Genomic DNA, 18179 nt, shown 5'->3' with positions numbered 1-18179 from the left:
TCACTATTCTCCTCTTTGGCAGGAGATTCAAAGGATGCTTGCTACTCATTCACCCATTCCTCCTCTGGATGTGGACTCTCGCTTCTCTGATTGGAATCTGGCTACTACTAGACTGGACTACATCTCAGCTGCCAGTGTCTATGCCATCCTTCAGTCTGATGTATGGATTGTGCATCAGGGTAATCAGTTGTGGTCGCTTTCAAAGTCATCCTTGTGGTGGCAACACACATTGTCTCGCATTTGGCAGAGTCATCTGCCTTTGAAGGAACGTGTTTTCTTGTGGCGGTGCTTGGTGGGAGCTCTACTTGTTTGGCAGTGTGTTGCATGCTCGGCATATTGCGCCTTCCCATTGCCCCAAATGCCTTGAAGCTGAGGAGACCGTGCCACACTTACTGTGGTGTTGTCGTCACTCCAGAGCCTTCATTCGGCAAGTCTCGACTGCTCTTCGGCTACGTTTTCCTTCCGGCTCTTTTCACAGACGATTTTGGCTTTTTGGGGTGCTTCGGTCACCGCCCTCTCAGTTTGCGGTGTTCTTCACCTGGGTCAGATTTTGGATTATGTGGAACACCGGCACCATAGAAACTCCTTAATGTTCTGAGGCACTTTTGTTGACCCCTTTCCCTATTTCAAATTATCTCTTGGTCAAGCGCTCCATTTTGCCTATGATGCTGGAGACATCACTCTTGATACCTACAGGATTTACTTCGACTATTTCTGGCCTTTGGAGCCTCATAGTGCTCCATGTTTTGTGTCCTTTTCTTTTCGTGGGTTTTCCTCGCTTTGAGGTTTCCCACTTGTAAATTCATCGAAGCAGATTTATAAAAAAGTGTCACCCTACTCTAGCTCTAGGAGAGTGGCAAGGGAAGTAGTGTGTTGTATCTTTCACCACTTTGGCCCTAATTTTCTGCTTCTTGTTTGGTTGATCTACAACAATGGCAAGAGATTTTCTTCTTCCTTTGGAAGGCAATTGTCGTGAATCATCCACTTCAATAGGGCTAACATGGATGTTGATGATCCACGCCATCATGGGGGCTAATCCCGCACTAACAAGTAATAGCGGAACACCTCAAAAACTGCTTTGCTAAACAAAAAATTAGGTTGATTTGACTGTAACAGATCCTGACTCGCCTCAATAGTAGCCTCTATTGAGGGCCCGGAATACACGTGTGTTGTTGTATATAAAGATGGAAAATTTACCATTCCCATGACATGGCCAACCCATATCGCATTCAAAGTCTACCCTCGAACCTTTAGAAAAGCAATCAAAAGGGCATGTATCATTTGCACAAGAATATCATCCAACAATACAGCATCACTTAATCCTTCTAACCCCATCCTTTGAAGTTTGGTACGAGAAAAAAACTCTAGCAATGTGCTGTGAGGTAGCTGCACATGAATCAGCAAGGAAAACGAGTTTTTAAACTGAGCCTTTTTTGGCCTCCTAATTACATGCAAGATGACTATAGGCATGAGTTGCTTTGATGTCTAAGTACTGAAAAGTTTCTTAGGAAGTTCATAGGGAGTGTCTTTATCATTGGAAGCAGAGGTATCTGATTTAAATTCCCCAGAAACCTGATAGCTCTCATCGCTGGGACTCGAAGTGAAGCTAGCTTCTTCTTCGCTAGCACTTATAGTTGTAACCTGTGCTTTTCAATTTTGTGATTTGCAAGACGTGTTGTACACAAATCCTTTCCCTCACAATGCATACATAGGCTCAGAATAGCTGAATAGCCACAAATTTGCATACACCTAATCCCAGATTGCACACAGCACTTTTCGCATTTCATGATGCAATCTATACACGGAGGTATCGGTCTGTTGCTGACGATTCACTGGCACCTGCTGATTTCTGAGATGCTCAAGGATTGAATTACTAAGAGTATTGGGAGATCCAGATAGAACGCATTGGAGGCCTTTGACTATTTGGTGAGGATGAAGGCTACGAATTGTGGAGCAGCGTTTGAAAATTCTAAGGGCGAGTGAGGGTGCTGGTAGAGAGAGCCGAGCAGACGTGGTTAGGACGAGGGTGAAGAGAGGGGTGGGTATGTAGGGGGCGATGAAGATGGTAGGGGCAAGCTGGTGAGTAGGGAGGAAGCGGAGCGCTCAAGTAAGGACGAGCAAGTGGGCAGGCGTAAGGACCAGCAGGTGGGTAGGGGCGATGAAGTGAGGGCGAGCAGGTTGGTAAAGAGGGGCAGGGGCGATGAAGTGAGGGCGAACAGGTAGGTAAGGAGGGGCGATCAATTGGGTAAGACAAGTAGTATGCTTAGGGTACGAGTAGGTGGGTAGGGTAAGAGTTAGTGGGTAGGGGTAAGAGTAAGTGGGTATAGTTAGTGGGTAGGGGTCGAGTAAGTGAGTAGTGGGTAGGGGGTACGAGTTAGTAAGTAGGGGCTACGAGTAGGTGGGTGAGGTTCCAGTAAGTGGGTAGGGGGTACGAGTAGGTGGGTAGGGATGAGGGGTGAGAGAAGGTGGGTAGGGACGAGTAACTTGGTGGGTAGGGGCGAGTGGTGAGAGGGGGTTGGGTAGGGCAAGAACTTGGTGGATAGGGGCGAGGGGTGAGAGAGGTTTGGTGAGGGGCAAGATAAGTATTTAAAAGGGAGTTTGGAAAAGTCACAACAGAACAATTGAGTAGTTGATGAGGCATGAGTGCAAAGAACAGCTTTGCTCCAGCGAAAAAATGCTTGGCAGATGTATAACCAAAAGATTTGCAAGCCGGTCAACCTTGGTTAACTGGAAGGTTTACCACCAAGCTTGTTTCTTCTAGAGAAGGAAGGGTGTGTGGTTGGCCATGTGAAAAAGTGAATGCCCATATGTGAGCAAAATTTGACATGATAATGGAAGATAAATACTACGAAAACCTTTAAAAAAAACCAAATATATCACTGACATAGCAGTGGAGGTGAGAACTCATAAATGATAACACTGCAACATATGACACGAGATAGACAAAGCCTAGCGAAGAGAAGAGAGCTGGCACGACAGAGGAAGAGGGACGCTTGGGAGTTGCAGAGGACAGACTAAAAGGGGAGGGGAAAAGGCTGCAGTTTTGATTTCTTTCAAAGGAAAGAAGAGTATTCTTGACTTGGAGTCATAATAGCACTTTACTCTAGATCCATTCACAAGTGGCAGAGGAACACCGTCTAGAGTGGTTAATTGCATTCCGCCTTGTGGTAAAATTTCTTGCACTCTGTATGGCCCTTGTCACGCCAGCTTCTTTGTTTTTTTCTGTGATAGTCCGCACCAACGAGCCTTGCACTATTTTAGGCTTGTGAAGATGACGATCATTTGCGACAAAGTTGCTCTGTCTAGAGAGCATGGGAAGCTAATCTGCAGCTCTCTTCCAACATGGATAAACGAGAGAGGTAGGCGAAGGCAATCCCACCTGTGAGACGAAAGCTACCCACCCTAGACGATCTGGAATTGAATTCGAAGGAGCGATTGCTTCTAAGCCGAAAGCTTGTTGAAAGGGAGTGTGGTTTGCGGTTGCTTTGATGGAAGTGCGATATGCCGAGACAATGCCGCGGATTGCTTAAGCCAATGAAGTTGGATGCAGGTGACACGCTTTCCAAAGGAGGGCAATTATAACTTTGTTAGTGCTCTCTGCCTAGCCATTTGCTCTTGGGTAGTAGGAGCAAGCCTTGCAATGAAAGATCTTGTAGTTGTTCAGTAGTCTGGCGATAAGCTCGTTGACAAAACGACTGCCTCGATCATTGGTGATCTCAAGGAGACCCTCAAATCTGCAAAATATATTCTCATACAAGAACTTTGCCAGAGCGTTATATGTGCAGTCCGTAGTGGCCAACACCGCCACCCACTTGGTGGCATAATCTGTAGCAATAAGAAGAAACTTACGATTGTCTGGTTGAGCTGGAGGAGAAATTAGACCAACAAAGTCCAAACCCCATCTTTAAAATGGCAACCATGCCATAGATACCTGTAAGGGACGATTCGATTGCTTACTGGGTTTAGGTGCACAACGCTGACAGACGTCAAACCTTGACATGAGCAATTGCATCCCTAAACACACAGGGCAACCATAAGCCACTCTCTAGAATTTTTTCTGTTGTGACATGACCAAGGTAATGGCCACCTGTGGGACCACTGTGGCATCTTCAAAAATATGCTCCACTTCATGAGGGGAGACACATTTGCGCAGCACACCATAAGGTCTAGACTTATAGAGCTGACCTCCAATTAAAGTAAATGGTCGAGACTTAATCAATTAAAGAGGTGGCTATCTGGAAAGTCATCATCAACACCGGAAGATGCTTCACATGTTTGTATGTGAGAGAGGTGGTCACCCATGACATGACGCTTGCCTGGACCAAAAACCACTTCAAAATCAAAAACCTGGAACAGAAGTAGCCACTGCCAAACCCGGCCTACAACTTGTGGGTTATTCAGCAGATAACGCAGAGCATGATGATCAGTAAATGGTGAAGTGAACCCCTAATAAATAATGCCAGGATTTTGCAGGGCATAAACAATAGCCAAACCTTCCCTCTCTGTTGTGTTGTAGTTGTGCTCAGCTTTGGTGAGCAGCCGATTTGCATAATGAATGGGGCGATCAAGATTGAACTCCTTGCTACGTTGAGTCGGAACAACACCCACATTAGTCTCACTAGCATCAGTATGCACATGAAAGGTGACAGACCGATGTAGGGCAACCAAATAGGGGCTTCAATTAGGCACTTTTTCAGGTAAGAAAAAGCTTGGGCTTCAACCGTGGATCACTGAAAGAGTGCAGCAGCACTGGTCACGCGGGTAGGGGTTGGCAACATCGACATAAATGCAAATGAACCTATGATAACCTGGATGGCCTACAAAGCTTTGAATACCCTTGGGATTAAGGGGGAGAGGCAATCTCAAAATGGCGACTATCTTGTCAGAATCAGAAGCCAAACCTTTAGCAGACACCACATGACCTAAAAGCGTACCTTGAGTTACCAAAAAGTGGCACTTGTTAGGGTTTGAGCTTCAGGCGTGCCTCCCGGCACTTGAGGAAGACAACATAGAGTTTAGCTAAATGCTCCTCCAAATTTTTCATTGAGGTGGAACACTGAGTGCCAGAAAATGTCGAAAAATCATCCATGAAGATTGAAAGATGATCAATGAGCAGAGCGTAGAAGATGATGTATATTATGCGATTGATAGGAGAGGGTGTGTTTTTCAAACCAAAAGACATTATGATATAAATGAAGATACCCCATGGAATCACAAATGCAGTCTTGATCTGGTCCACACGATGGATTGCCACTGATTGTAGCCATTGAACCCATCCATGAAAGTGTAAAGTATATGCCCCGCCACATCCTTGAGCACGCGTTCCGTAAAAGGTGTGGAAAAACCATCCAGGATTCTCACCTTGTTCAAGGCACCGTAGTCTATGCACACACAGATTTTATTTGATTGCTTCTTGGGCGCGATGACCATGGGTGACAGCCACTCAGAGCTCCATAGGCACGATGATCCAAGATTCTTGCATTTTCTCTCGCTCCAGTTCGACATCTTCTGTATACTTGGGGTTGAGCTTGTAAGCACGGCCTCTGATTGGCTTAGTCCCCTCTAACCAGAGGTATACTGTGGACATCCAATTCTAGTGGGATCCCTTCCAAATCTTTGTATGACCAGGAAAAAACATCCTTGAAAGAGTGCATAAAAGAGACTACCTGATCGGGCAGCGCTTCGTGATCCATAACCAATGGCCTAAAAGAATGGGTTGAGGGTTGTCAAGGTCGCCCAGGTTGACTTCTCTATCTAGGTTAGGAGGTGTGCCTGGCAAGGATGCATCAGAAGAGCTGGTGTCTGATTGATATTAAATCACCATATTCTCCTTGCAACCATCCTTGTGGAAGCTCGTCGAAGGGTAGTTCACTAGACACAGAAGAGAGCTTTGGCGTGGTCCGAGAGTCAGACACAGAGGAGGGTGAGGGGAGGGTTGAGGTGTAGATGAACTCCTCTAAAGGAGATTTCTTTCCCCTTCTATGGTTTTGTATAGGCTCACCAAGTCCAACGGCTTCCACCAAAGGAGCAACTAGGTTAACACCCTCGGTGACCATCACACTTGTTGTTAAATGATGTGGCTCACTGGGCTCAGCTACTAGAACATTGTGTGTATCCTCGGGAAAGGATTAGATAGAGACCACATAGCATGGCATAGACTTGGTAGCTTCCAACCACTCGAACAGGTCTTTGTCTGGCCCATCAGGTGGGGTCGCCTGTCCAGTACGGGGTTGGACTCCACTAAAAAAGAACTATGATGCACAAATAGATCCATACCTCCTTCAAGTCGAACGGGTTTCATCGGGGAGCCAAGAGTATGTATCCACATTGCATTGTTTTCCCAATCATGTAGCGCTTTAGTGTGCCATAGCTATGGTGGTTTATCGATGAGCAAAAGAAAGCCACCCTCAACCTGGGGAAGACGAACCACGACAAAAACAAGGTGGAATGTGAAGTTCTGTACCTGCAAAGACATTGTCCACTATGGCCAAGGAGTGGATAGTCCTCTGGTCAACCAAAGTCACAGTGAATGGGACGGGCCTGGTAAGCCAGAGACCTAACGCCAGCATAGTGAATTCAAGCATCAGGTTGAAGCCAGATCTACCATCAATTATAACACCTGAAAATTGTTGTCCTAGAATAGACACAGTTAGAGGAGGACTCTTGTGATCAGTGTGGGGAGCAGCGGGATAGGAGATCATGGAGGACTCAGAGGGATGCACTAGGAGGTGCCCACCACTGGACCCTGCATTTGCAAGGATGAGACCCTTTGGGCAAGGGACATTTTAATTTGATAATACCCATACTCCCCACAACTGTAGCACAAAATGGGCGGATTGGATGGGCGAGTCGAGGGGCGAGGTGGTCTCTGCTTCTGCTGCATGGAGGTGGAGGCTGAGGTGTAGAAGCTCTAAGGGGCTGAGAGAGCATTAGCATGATAAAAAAGCTTTGAGGTGGTAAAGTACTCTACATAGGTCTTGTATTCAACAAAGGTGGTAATCGGATAAGAGGCATTGTTGGCACAAGTGACTGAATTCCCATGAGGGACAGACTCAAGAGAGGTGAACAAATCACGATGTGAGGTAATGTGCTTTGTAGCACCACTCTCAAAATACCACACATGTGGATCTACTGCAATTGACATGCATGCATCATGGACAGCACGATTATAGGTACACTCTGCACTAAAAGCCCATTCTGGATCAACATCAGCATCACAGTCTCCTTTCACAGAAGACTCAACAATAGCTGCATTTGTAGTAGAACCAATATTTGCAGTAGAACCACCCTCTTTCTTCTTTGCCTCTTTGGCCTTCAACTTAGGACACTACTTGATCATTAGCTTTACAATAATGGCAACGCATCTTTCTTCTTTGCCTCTTTGGCCTTCAACTTAGGACACTACTTGATCATTAGCTTTACAATAATGGCAACGCATCTTCTTTTTGCCCTTATCACCAAAATTTCCAGACCAATTATTGCCAGTAGAAACATTAGGAATATGTGATTTTTCACTCGCAGAAGAACCATAAGAAGTGGCTGCATTGTTGTTACCACCCTTTCTTTGAGAAGCAATAAAAGCCTGTTCAACTGCACGTTGTCTAGTCTTGTTTTTTCTGGAAAGTGACTCTTGCAACAGCAATGTGCACAATGCATCAAACTTGACAACTTCAGGATTTCCTTGGGTCATAAGTCTCCAAGTACTAGCTAAAGTCTGGTAAGAGTCTGGCAAAGCATCAAGAACAGTCTGCACAAGGGAACTATCTGAAATGACTTCACCTGCAGAAATAAGTTGCTCATTGATATCCTTGACACCAGCAAGGAAAGTGTCCATATCATCTTCCTCATGCATAATCTTCGACTCCAGCTCTTTACGCAGCAGTGCGATTTTTGCCTCATTGCGGCTTGCATAAAGACAAACGAGAGTATTGCAAACCTATTTTGCAGATTTCGTTGAACGAATGTAAGCAGTAATGATACGCTTCACAGACAACGCAATCAATGCATAAGCCTACGCATCCTTTACATCCCAACGAGCTTGTTCTGCCGTAGGCAAAACAACTCTAACAACAACAATCCTTGCAGCAAGACCTGCAATATCCTCAACATCGCCTACATCCTCAGAACCAGGAAGTACATCAATGCCCTACACAATGTTCCAAACCCCCTTCGAGCAATCCTAAAAATTTTGTCGACCTGCAACAGCTCGCCAAAGCTCACTGAAATCGGAGAAAGTGAGCAGGCGTGTGCTGGAGCTGCTGGCGACTAAGCCAAGGAGGATGCAACTTGCTCTGATACCAATTGTTGGAATTAGGGTTGTAGAGAAACGCACACAGCTTGGAGAAGACGAAGGAAGCTCAAGGCACACAATGAAGAGTGTATTACTTAGTATGCAATGGAAAGATAGACAGCCCTAGAATGAATGGGCATATATAAAATGCACGGGGGAAAAAACCTCCTATAGAGGGAAAAAATGCCCCGGCGGTCCTATATCACTACCACATGTATATGGTAACAGAAATCAAAACTGGTACCACATTGAGTGAGGCCCAAACCGAATCAGATGAATGAAAATACAAAACTTTGCCGCCCTTGTCGCAAAGTGAAAGATCAAGAAGCCCTCATTTTTCTTTGATGGAGGAGCCAAGGCAAACTTCTTTTCACTTGAATTCGCGGCTCGACTTGGAATTACGCCCGACAGGCGGAGGCAGTTCTAGTGGCACCCGGACGGGATGTTGCCACTAAACCGATCATTGGCAAACTTCGTTTGCAATGTCAGGGATATTTAGGGCACGAGGACTTCTACGTAATGCCCTTAGGAAGGTTGTGACGTCCTCCTCAAAATCCCTTGCTACCACAAGAACAACGCCGTGGTTGACTACCGGGCTGAGAAAGCGACTTTTGACAAATGCAAGGCAAGAGAGATTGTACTTGATGAAATTCGGTTTCATTACTCGAAAAAAAAAAATTGAGAGAACTGAATGATGATTGAAGGTCGAATATGTTTTGACCTCGAAAAAGAACGCCAAGATTTTCTCCATACTCATGCCGATTGCTTTTATGAGGGCTTGCAAGGCGAGTTACCACCAACTCGTCCTGAGGATCATACTATTGATCTGATACCTGGAAGCACACTACCGAACCGGCCACCTTACCGTGTGGGCGGAGCCCAAAATGAAGAGATTATGAACCAAGTGAAACACCTCTTGGAAAAGGGTCTTATCCAGCCGAGTACTTCACCCACTGCTCTCCGATATTGTTGGTTTTAAAGACAGACGGATCTTGGAGAATGTGCATTGATTATAGAGCTCTCAATAAAATCATCATCAAGAACAGATTTCTGATTCCGAGGATCGATGATATTCTTGACCGCTACAGGGATCCTCTTGTTTCAGCAAGATCGATTTGAAGAGCGGATATCATCAGATCCAAATCGCGCCGAGAGATGTCTACAAGACAGCTTTTCAGACGACCTTCAATTTGTTTGAATTTTTGGTGATGCCTATTGGGCCTTGCTTTGATGGCATTATAGTCTTCTCCAAGAATGAGGCTAAACATAGACACCATCTGCTATAGGTCTTTCAGGCATTACGAGATCACAAGTTTGTATCAATGCCAAGAAGAGTGAATTTTTCTTACCAGAGACACACTTTTTGGGACACATCGTCTCAACAGCAGGAGTACACATGGACCCGGCCAAGATTGAGACAATACATGATTGGCCCGATTTGACGAATGTTCATGAAGCTAGAAGCTTCTTGGGCTTATGTTCTTACTACCGACGGTTCATTAGAAAGTTTGCAGAGGTCGCTTCCCCTTTGCACATTCTGACACAGCAAGGAGTCCCTTTCTTGTGGGAACCCACAGAGGTGATTGCCTTTTAGACTAAAAGAGAAATTGACTACGGGACCGGTTTTGACTTTGCCGGATTTACAAAAGTCATTCAAAGTATATTGTGATGCTTGTGGTCGTGGTGCGGTCTTAATGCAAAAAGGCCATGTCATTGCCTATGAGAGCCCATTGTTTCAAGGCCGGAATTGACAGCACAGATTTATGAGAAAGAGCTTTTGGCGGTTATCCATGCTCTTACTCAGTGGCGACATTACCTACTCAGAGCCGATTTTACAATCTTCACTGATCATCAGAGTTTACTCTACTTCTTGTCTCACAAGCAGCTTTCGGAAAAGCAGACGCGGTGGGCTAACATCTTGTCACAATTTACTTCCAGATTGTCCATGTACAGGGACAAAAGAACTTGGTGACAAATGTTTTATCCTGGAAATCGTTAGTCTTGGCTATTTCCACGATTCACCATAGAAGCTTAGAGGACATGGTCGATCAGTACGCCACAGATCCAGATTTTTCTGATGTATTCAGCCGAATACAGAATAGGGAGGTAGTAGCAGGATATTCCATACGAGATGGCTACTTGATGAAGAAAATGATGTTGTGCGTTCCATAACCGTTGAGGGAAAAGGTTCTAACTAAATGCCATTGTCCACCGTTTACGGGTCACCGCAGCATTGACACCACCTTGAAAGGTGTGGAGCGTTACTTCTTTTGGCCGAGACTCAAGAAGGACGAGGACGATTTTGTACGCAGTTGTTTGGTAGGCCAGAAGGTCAAGTTTGACAAGCATAAAGCACACAGATTGTTACAACCTTTACCCATTCCCACCTGCCCCTGGGAAAGTATTGCTATGGATTTCATTTTTGATCTCCTGGAAACACAGAGTGGGCACGATGGTATCTAGACCTTAGTTACCCGGAACGGGAAATCGGAACGAGGAACGGGAACGGCAACATGCATGAAATGCCATTCCTTGTTACAGATACTCACGTCCGAAACACGGAACGGGGATTTGAAACGGGAACTTGGAATGGGAACGGGGAACGGAGACCTCAAAATAGCCATTCCCTGTTACTATGAGATTCTAGACTGTTATTGACAGACTTAGCAAGCAAGCCCATTTCATTCCAGTGAAGAAAACAATGAAGCCGGATATTCAAATTACATGGCATGCCTGAGACAATAGTCTCTGACAAAGATCCCCGATTCAAGAGTTTGTTTTCCAAGGCTGTTTGGGAGAACATTGGCACACGGTTGCAATCCTCGTCATCTTTCCACCCGCAAACAAATGGGCAATCTGGGATTGCATATTCAGTCGTACTGGATTTATTGAAGTCTTACATTTCTGATCAGAAAACTCAATGGGAAATTTTTTTGCCCTTGGTGGAATTTGCTTATAATAACACGATCCACTCTTCGACGAGGAAGGCGCCATTTGAGATTATTGAAGGTGCTACGAATCCACTCTTCCTAAGCATGAAAGATAAGACTTTTGAAGCCGACCAGTACACGAGGGACTTGGACACCGCTTTTGCCAAGGTCCGGGAGGCTTTAGAAAAATCTCAAGAAAGACACAAGAAGGCAACAGATCGACACCGTCGCGATTTGGAATAAAAGGAAGACGATTGGGTGCTCTTACGTTTTGAGAAGGCACGCCTGAGAAAGAAAAAGGGAAAGGAGCAGCTTTTTTCAAATCTTAGCAAGAGATACTATGGACCTTTCCAGATAAAAGAAAAGATAAACGATGTCTCCTTTAGATTGAAGCTGCCCGATACTTAGGAATTCACAATGCTTTTCATGTAAGCCTCTTGAAGCCTTCTAAAGGCGATGTGCCCAATGATGGGGAGCCAGATGAGCAACCAGAAGTGGAGGAAAGCGAGGAGATACTCGTTCCATAACAGATAATGACACATAAAGATAGAAAGATTAAAGGTAAAGTGTTTAGGCGGTTCTTGGTTAAATTCAAGAACTATCCTGCATTGGATGCGAAGTAGATGGAGAAGGAGGACCTAGCAGATACTCCTCAGATTGTGGACCTTTACCTTGAAGCATTCGGTTTAGCATAGTCTACTCCGATAGAACCCCGATTTCAGCATGGGCGAATCTAGTGCAACGGTTTTGCCCAAGAGGGGAGTCACTCCGCTCCTATGTCAACAGATTGCCCCGATTTTTTATATAAAGTCACTGATGTCCCTTTGGGTTTCAGGGATATTGTTGGGCTAAGGGTATTCTGCTATATGACTTTATGAACTAGAATTCCCGAAAATGAAAATGATCCTGATTGATTTGTACTTGACTTGTTTGAGTGCAGGAACTGAAAGACGAAACGATTGAGCATTTCGGTCTCATAAATCTCTATAGACTTGATTGCAATATAGATTAGTTAATCGCGACCTCACACAATATGGATTAGTTAATCGGGCATCTGTGAGGTCCCGACTGGATCTAGATGCGATTGCTAAATACGTTGCCGATTAATCATGGACTAAGATTTGGAATGAATTTGAATGTGGTTTGTCATCTTAAGTCAAGTGATGTCCTATGATGTGCGGTGATGTGACTTTCGATTGGTACATGTGCTAGATGCGTTGTGCCTAGTGTGTTGGTACTAACAGTCAGTTACTACTAAGACAGTTTATGGCCTCTGTCTGTTTTTGCAGGCATAATCAAGTTTTTGCAAGCGATTACAATTCTTTCAAGAGGGGGGTATGTCACAAACTCGTGACGTGGCAACAGGTCCCCAGACAAACATAATGCTGACCTGGCAGCAGGCTTCATAAAACGCATCCACAAGTTGACGTGGAAGAATGTACGGACCCCCGAAAATCGCGTTGCTGACGTGGCAATCCGTACGGAAATCCGTAAATTGCGATGACTGATTTACGACAGCTTTTGGGATTGGATGCTTTAATTTCTGAAAGCTTTTGGGATAAATGCTTTTGAGATTATAAGTTTTTAAGTTTAAGTGCTTTGGGGCTCTGCTTATGGGAATCCCTTGAACCTTCAAATAAGTGGGCAAGGCCTCTCTTCTCAAAGCATGTGGACGCAGAGACTTAGAGTGAGCACATGCCCGCTCTCTTGTACTTTGAACACAGATTAATACAAAAAGAAATATCGAGATGGACGCCAGTCTTTGGAGCCAATACCTCTAGGGACGGAACTACACTAGGCCGTGTCAACCTAATTGTGAATTGTGAACTGTTTTGAAGTGAATCTTTGTTGTGTTGCGGTGGAATCTTGACTTGGGGTGTCCAAGTTTGTTACATTTAGCCAGAACGCTTGTCAACTCCTCCATGGCTGCTTGCTCACGAGCCTGTTGCTCAAGAGCTTCCTGTAAAACACTTGGGGAGAAGCGTACTCGGAAAGGTGACATGGGTGGTGAAGAACTAGTTGAGAGAGTAGAGGTAGATGCGCGGGAGGGTAGCGGTGGCGGGGCTAGTGAACTTCGACCTGGCACAAAAGGTTGGCGCTTTTCTGATAGTACTTCACGGGGTTCAGAAGTGGGCTTTATCGATCTTTAGACTGCCTTGTATGTGTCATGCAGTAGCAACAACCCCACCCAAGCTTTGGGTACGAACAACCTTAACTTACCGGACACTGGACCAGACTCGACTAGACCAAACTAGACTCGACTAGACCACTCAGCTAGACCAGGGCGAGTGACTAGACCACTCAACTAGACCAGGACGAGTGACTAGACCAACTGGTCGAGGCGAAACTAGACTAGGCCAAGTTGAACCAAACCAATCTAGCCCAGCAGACTGCCACAGGCGAGGGCTTAAACCAGCCAGCTCCTCGACCTATATGCTCAACAGAGTCTTCACTTGAGTCCCACCGGGCGTGCAAAAAATGAGAGCACCTATAGCAGTAAAAGTGTGTCATGCTCTCTATAGGAGGTGCTCCTCGGTGCAATATGCAAGAAATCTCACTCCAACAGAAAGTAATGGAACCAACAACTCAAAAGACACAACAATAGACTCAAAACACCATGGAACTCGACTAGCTCATAGGACCATTCAAACTCTGGCTAGCTGCACACTCAGCTCAAAGTCCAGGACTCATGAGCACAATGGGGGTGTCGAGGCTCCGATGTGCAGGGAGGGTACCGATGTGCGGTGCTAGACCCAAGACTCAAGACTCACAATGCTAGACCATAGAAAGTAGATAATGGTGTGGTACTTGACGCTAAAACCAACTATACATATACACTCATAAAGAGCCACCAGTGGCTAGCAAAATATCCCAATCTAGCTAAGTCTATCTCCCAATTGTGGTGGTGATGATTTGGCCACGGTGTCCACTAGATCACCACCCGTATCCCTGCCACATGTCACTAATCAAGCAAGAGTCCGTTTAGTGTGAACTCCAAACCAACTGTACTAATTGCCTGTCATGTGCCAGTCAAATTGTAGCCCTGCTACACCTTCCGTTCTAAGTCTCACACTCGATGGTCGGTTCCTTCCCGTGCGGGAAATTCTGAGAGGCGACTCTTAATTCCATCTGCACCCGCAGTGTCAAACTCCGCATACCATTCCGGATTCCGTTTCCAGAATCCCAGAGCATAGGCCGAGGCCTCCTTGCTCCTTCTCCGTGATGGGAAACCTGCAAACAGCACAAACACAAAACAACAACTCATAGAGCGTATTCACAATCTGTACCTGTCGCTCCAAGTGCGGAAAAGCGATCTTCACTTGAGGCTTCACCCGATCACTTGCCACTTTCCCGGCAACAAGACCTCTTGTAGCTAGCGCTGGCAAAAAAAATTGCAAGAGAGGGAATGTTGCCTTCTTCTATAGGCTTCTAGGACCGGCAGGAATAGCCAATGAAGTTACAGCAACAATAGCAGTGGAGGGGGGGGCGCTAGAAAAGCAGGGAGAGGACAGAGAATGCTGGCTCTGATCGCTGCTCGCTAGATGAATTCGGAGGAGAAGGGGACGCCTTTTTTTTTATTATGCTTTTTTTGAAGTGAGCTGCCCATTTATTAAGTGGGTAGCCCAGTCACTTATTAAAAAAGGTGTGACCATGTTCAAACTTTTTTTAAAAACACATGAGCTGAAAAAAAATGCTTACACAAACACACTCCACGTCCACGGATGCAGCTCCCATGCAAAGATGCAATTGAAACACAGTTTCTCGCGGAAAAGCATCAGCTTCCCCAGAAAGCACTTAAACATTCCGCTTTTTAAGAAAAGCTTCTCGAAACCCATCTTTATTCTTGTGCCTCCGTCTTTACACATATTTTTTTCCCAGTTCGAATTTCCTCCCAGACCAATGGAATATTCCCTATCCGATGCTCCCATCACCCATCATAAGACACATCAGGAATACCCACTTCCCGATCTCTTCCACTAAACTAACCGTACAACTCCTTCGCGGTGCTTAATGTCACCCATTATATGACACATCAGAGTTGTCGGTTCCCAATGGCTTTTATCAATTCCAGTAGATCTACAGTTCCAAACTTTTACACTTCAAGTGTGCACATTTAAATATCCTAATTTCAATAAATAGAAATTACTCAAAAACATAAGAAAATAGTGCATTTAGCAACACAAATCCAAACAGGCAGCCATCGTTTTGAGCTACGATGTAGCCAAAAACAAAAGAACATGGTCAATACCAACAAGATTGTAAACCTTGCTTTCTTACTCTTGACCTTGTCCACTATGGGGAACTCTAAAATCACCAAAATTGTGGCTTTATTTATTTGCCTAACTTCCTAGACCAATTCAAATTTAAATAAAATAGAATGGCAGACAAAAGTGTGTGTATCCAGAAATATAGAAAGAAAGAAGAACAATAATCAGAGGATATGAAAATTTGACAAAGTGGAATTGAATACAGCTATGATTCGCTTACACTTCTCAATGCTGTATGAAAACATTTGATGCTCAAAGGTAAAACCAAGGCTGGTTCGATGTACGCCAGTGCTGAAGATGCCTTGGCAGCTGTATAAGCCAAAGAAGAGCTTTTGCTGTATTGTCCTCTTTCTATCAATTTCACTATAATTGCCACAAATTCTTTGATTTCTTCTCTGGTCAAAAAGTGGGCATGATCACTACATGCTTCTGAATTAACAAATTGTTGTCTGCAGGAAGCCACATAATATGGTAAGAAAATGGTCCTTTTGGAAGAAAATTAAACAACCAATTAGCTCTAGGCACCTCTTTTCCTCTGCTAGCCGCTTTAGAAAGAAGGCGACTGTGTGTCGCAAAAACTTTTCCAATGAAGATGTCCATTGGCCTCCGTTTGATGGATGATAATATCTATAACAATGACAGCTTAGTGGATGCCAAAAACTAAAATTCAGTTGTAACTTAAATGAAAGGAATCGCAAGTCAAGACCTACTGCTCAAGAAGATCCACCATGCAGGACAGATGCCTCTCTGCAGAACCCTTTGGCTTCAGCAGGTAAACCTTCAAAGCATCGATCCAAAGACTACTAAATGCTATAATCCTAAATGATAGTATCTTAACAAGTTTCTAGCTAGAAATTTTTACTTACTACAGATTTGGCAATATTCTTGGGTACAGAGACAGACCATTCCGAAGGGAATGCACGTACAATCTCTCTGGTGACTGCTCTTTGATAAGGAAACACTCCACTAGTCTTCCCCACAGGAACCTGCCAAAAAGTACAAAAAGAAACATAAAATCAAGCAGAACATACCTCCTAGTTTATTTTGGATTGCTGATATCTATCCTAAGTTGAACAAAAATCCTTGTCAAAACCACATACAACATCAAGTTGTCAAAAAAGACATGATAGCTGTCCAATGATTTTAAAATATCTAAATACACACTTTCTCCCTTGATATTATTCGATGTCCACACGGGACATCTGGCCTCCAAAGTGAGAGTCAGCGCTCTTTAGCTGTCTTGGAAGAGCTAGCTGCAGTATCCCACTGACTGATATGCGACACCTTAGTCCGTATGCTCTTGAGTGTATAAGTGGTCGCAGATGGCTCCTTATTCAAAGTCATCAAATAGTGTAAAGCAGCAGATGGTAGTGGAGACTGTCTCATACAGGTGTAACTTAAAATCGTGAAGTGGCAGGCAGCGTGTCCAGAGTGCTGCGTCTTGTAGACCAAGGCAATGTGCATGAAACAGGGTCATCATCTGTCTCAAAGACCAGATGTGAATCAGGAGATGTCAAAGCCATGATGAAGGCCCCCACGAATGAGAGCACATACTGCACATCAAACAGTACTAGACTTTGTGGGCAAAACCAAAATCAGTGTCGCAAAGACTCAGGCACAAGGAAAATACAATACCATTTGAACTGTGTCTGCATAGCCAACCAAATTCCCCACTTGCAGTCCAGCATGCGTAAGCACCCACATGATGTAGGAGGTCCAAAAATTGATAAAAGTTTCCAACTGCATGACCAGCACTACAATGATATAGCATGTGCTTTTGTTAGTCAAGTCAATATCTCAACCATGTGAGCTGGTGGAGTCTCTAAGGAAGGAGAATGGGGCGACCTCCCACATCCATAGGACCCAATGCAAGACATCCACAGTCCAGCTACAAAACACTGCTCCCGAAGAACCTACCACCTGACCGGGCAACCACCTACCCCGAAAAACATGTAGCAGGATTGAAGCATCATAGATAAATTGGTAGTGCCCATGGTGGTCAAGAGTCACGGTAAATAGCAAGGAATCAAAGCAGGCCTGCAAAGGTTGACTACCATCAAGGAAACCCCACCAGCCATCAAGAGGCGACAATGGGTATCTCAAGCTCTCCCTGCAAAATCTACCTCCGGGCACTTGGAAGAGCATTATCAATATAAAAAAGAAAAATGACAACTTCTTTCAAATCAAAAAGCTGACCAATGAACTCCATGTCAAGCCATTGTGCCTGAGACCACTCCAATAGAAATGCAGCCAGCCCTTGATCCAAGCGAGCCCAATCAATGTGTGCTCTCAAATCAGTAGATGAAGCTCTAGCAGTTCCGCACTTCTCAAGCTCTGCCTAATGATGTCTCACCTCACATCAACCACGATGAGGGAATGCATAAATGATGATGCACCAGCTAGGCAACTGGGGGCATCTTAGAATATGAAATGGTATCCTGATGCCAGGGTCCATCACTCCAAATCTGGTACACGCAAAAGCATGCTGCAAGTAACAAGTGATAAAATCACGAGGCCTGCCCCAATAAGGGTGCCCCTTAGATGAAATGTTTCTTCACAAAAATTCGCAATGTGCACATTTTCGTGGGCAGTAGTGGCCAGTGGTGCGTCTTGGATTTCAAGGCACTTTTTGGGGGGTTTGACTTACCACGTTGGGAGTATCTACAGGAAGCCCTTCGACAAAAGTGTGAA

The 18179-nt window shown here is 44.8% G+C and overlaps 1 protein-coding gene across 1 annotated transcript in view; it reads right to left on the bottom strand.

Annotated features, from left to right (window-relative positions):
* Positions 1-18179, bottom strand: part of LOC147424409 (proteasome activator subunit 4-like) — a 239300-nt gene that overhangs the window by 142586 nt on the left and 78535 nt on the right. Inside the window, exons 7-10 of the mRNA XM_086499516.1 lie at positions 16355-16474; positions 16199-16266; positions 16014-16115; positions 15709-15937 (exon numbers count right to left, since the gene is read on the bottom strand). Of these exons, the coding sequence (XP_086355642.1) occupies positions 15709-15937; positions 16014-16115; positions 16199-16266; positions 16355-16474 (519 nt within the window). The remainder of the gene's footprint in view (positions 1-15708; positions 15938-16013; positions 16116-16198; positions 16267-16354; positions 16475-18179) is intronic.

This window comes from Adiantum capillus-veneris, chromosome 25 (assembly GCF_014529385.1).
Source record: "Adiantum capillus-veneris isolate H3 chromosome 25, ASM1452938v2, whole genome shotgun sequence".
Lineage (NCBI taxonomy): Eukaryota > Viridiplantae > Streptophyta > Polypodiopsida > Polypodiales > Pteridaceae > Adiantum > Adiantum capillus-veneris.
This window is presented reverse-complemented; position numbering and strand designations above follow the sequence as displayed.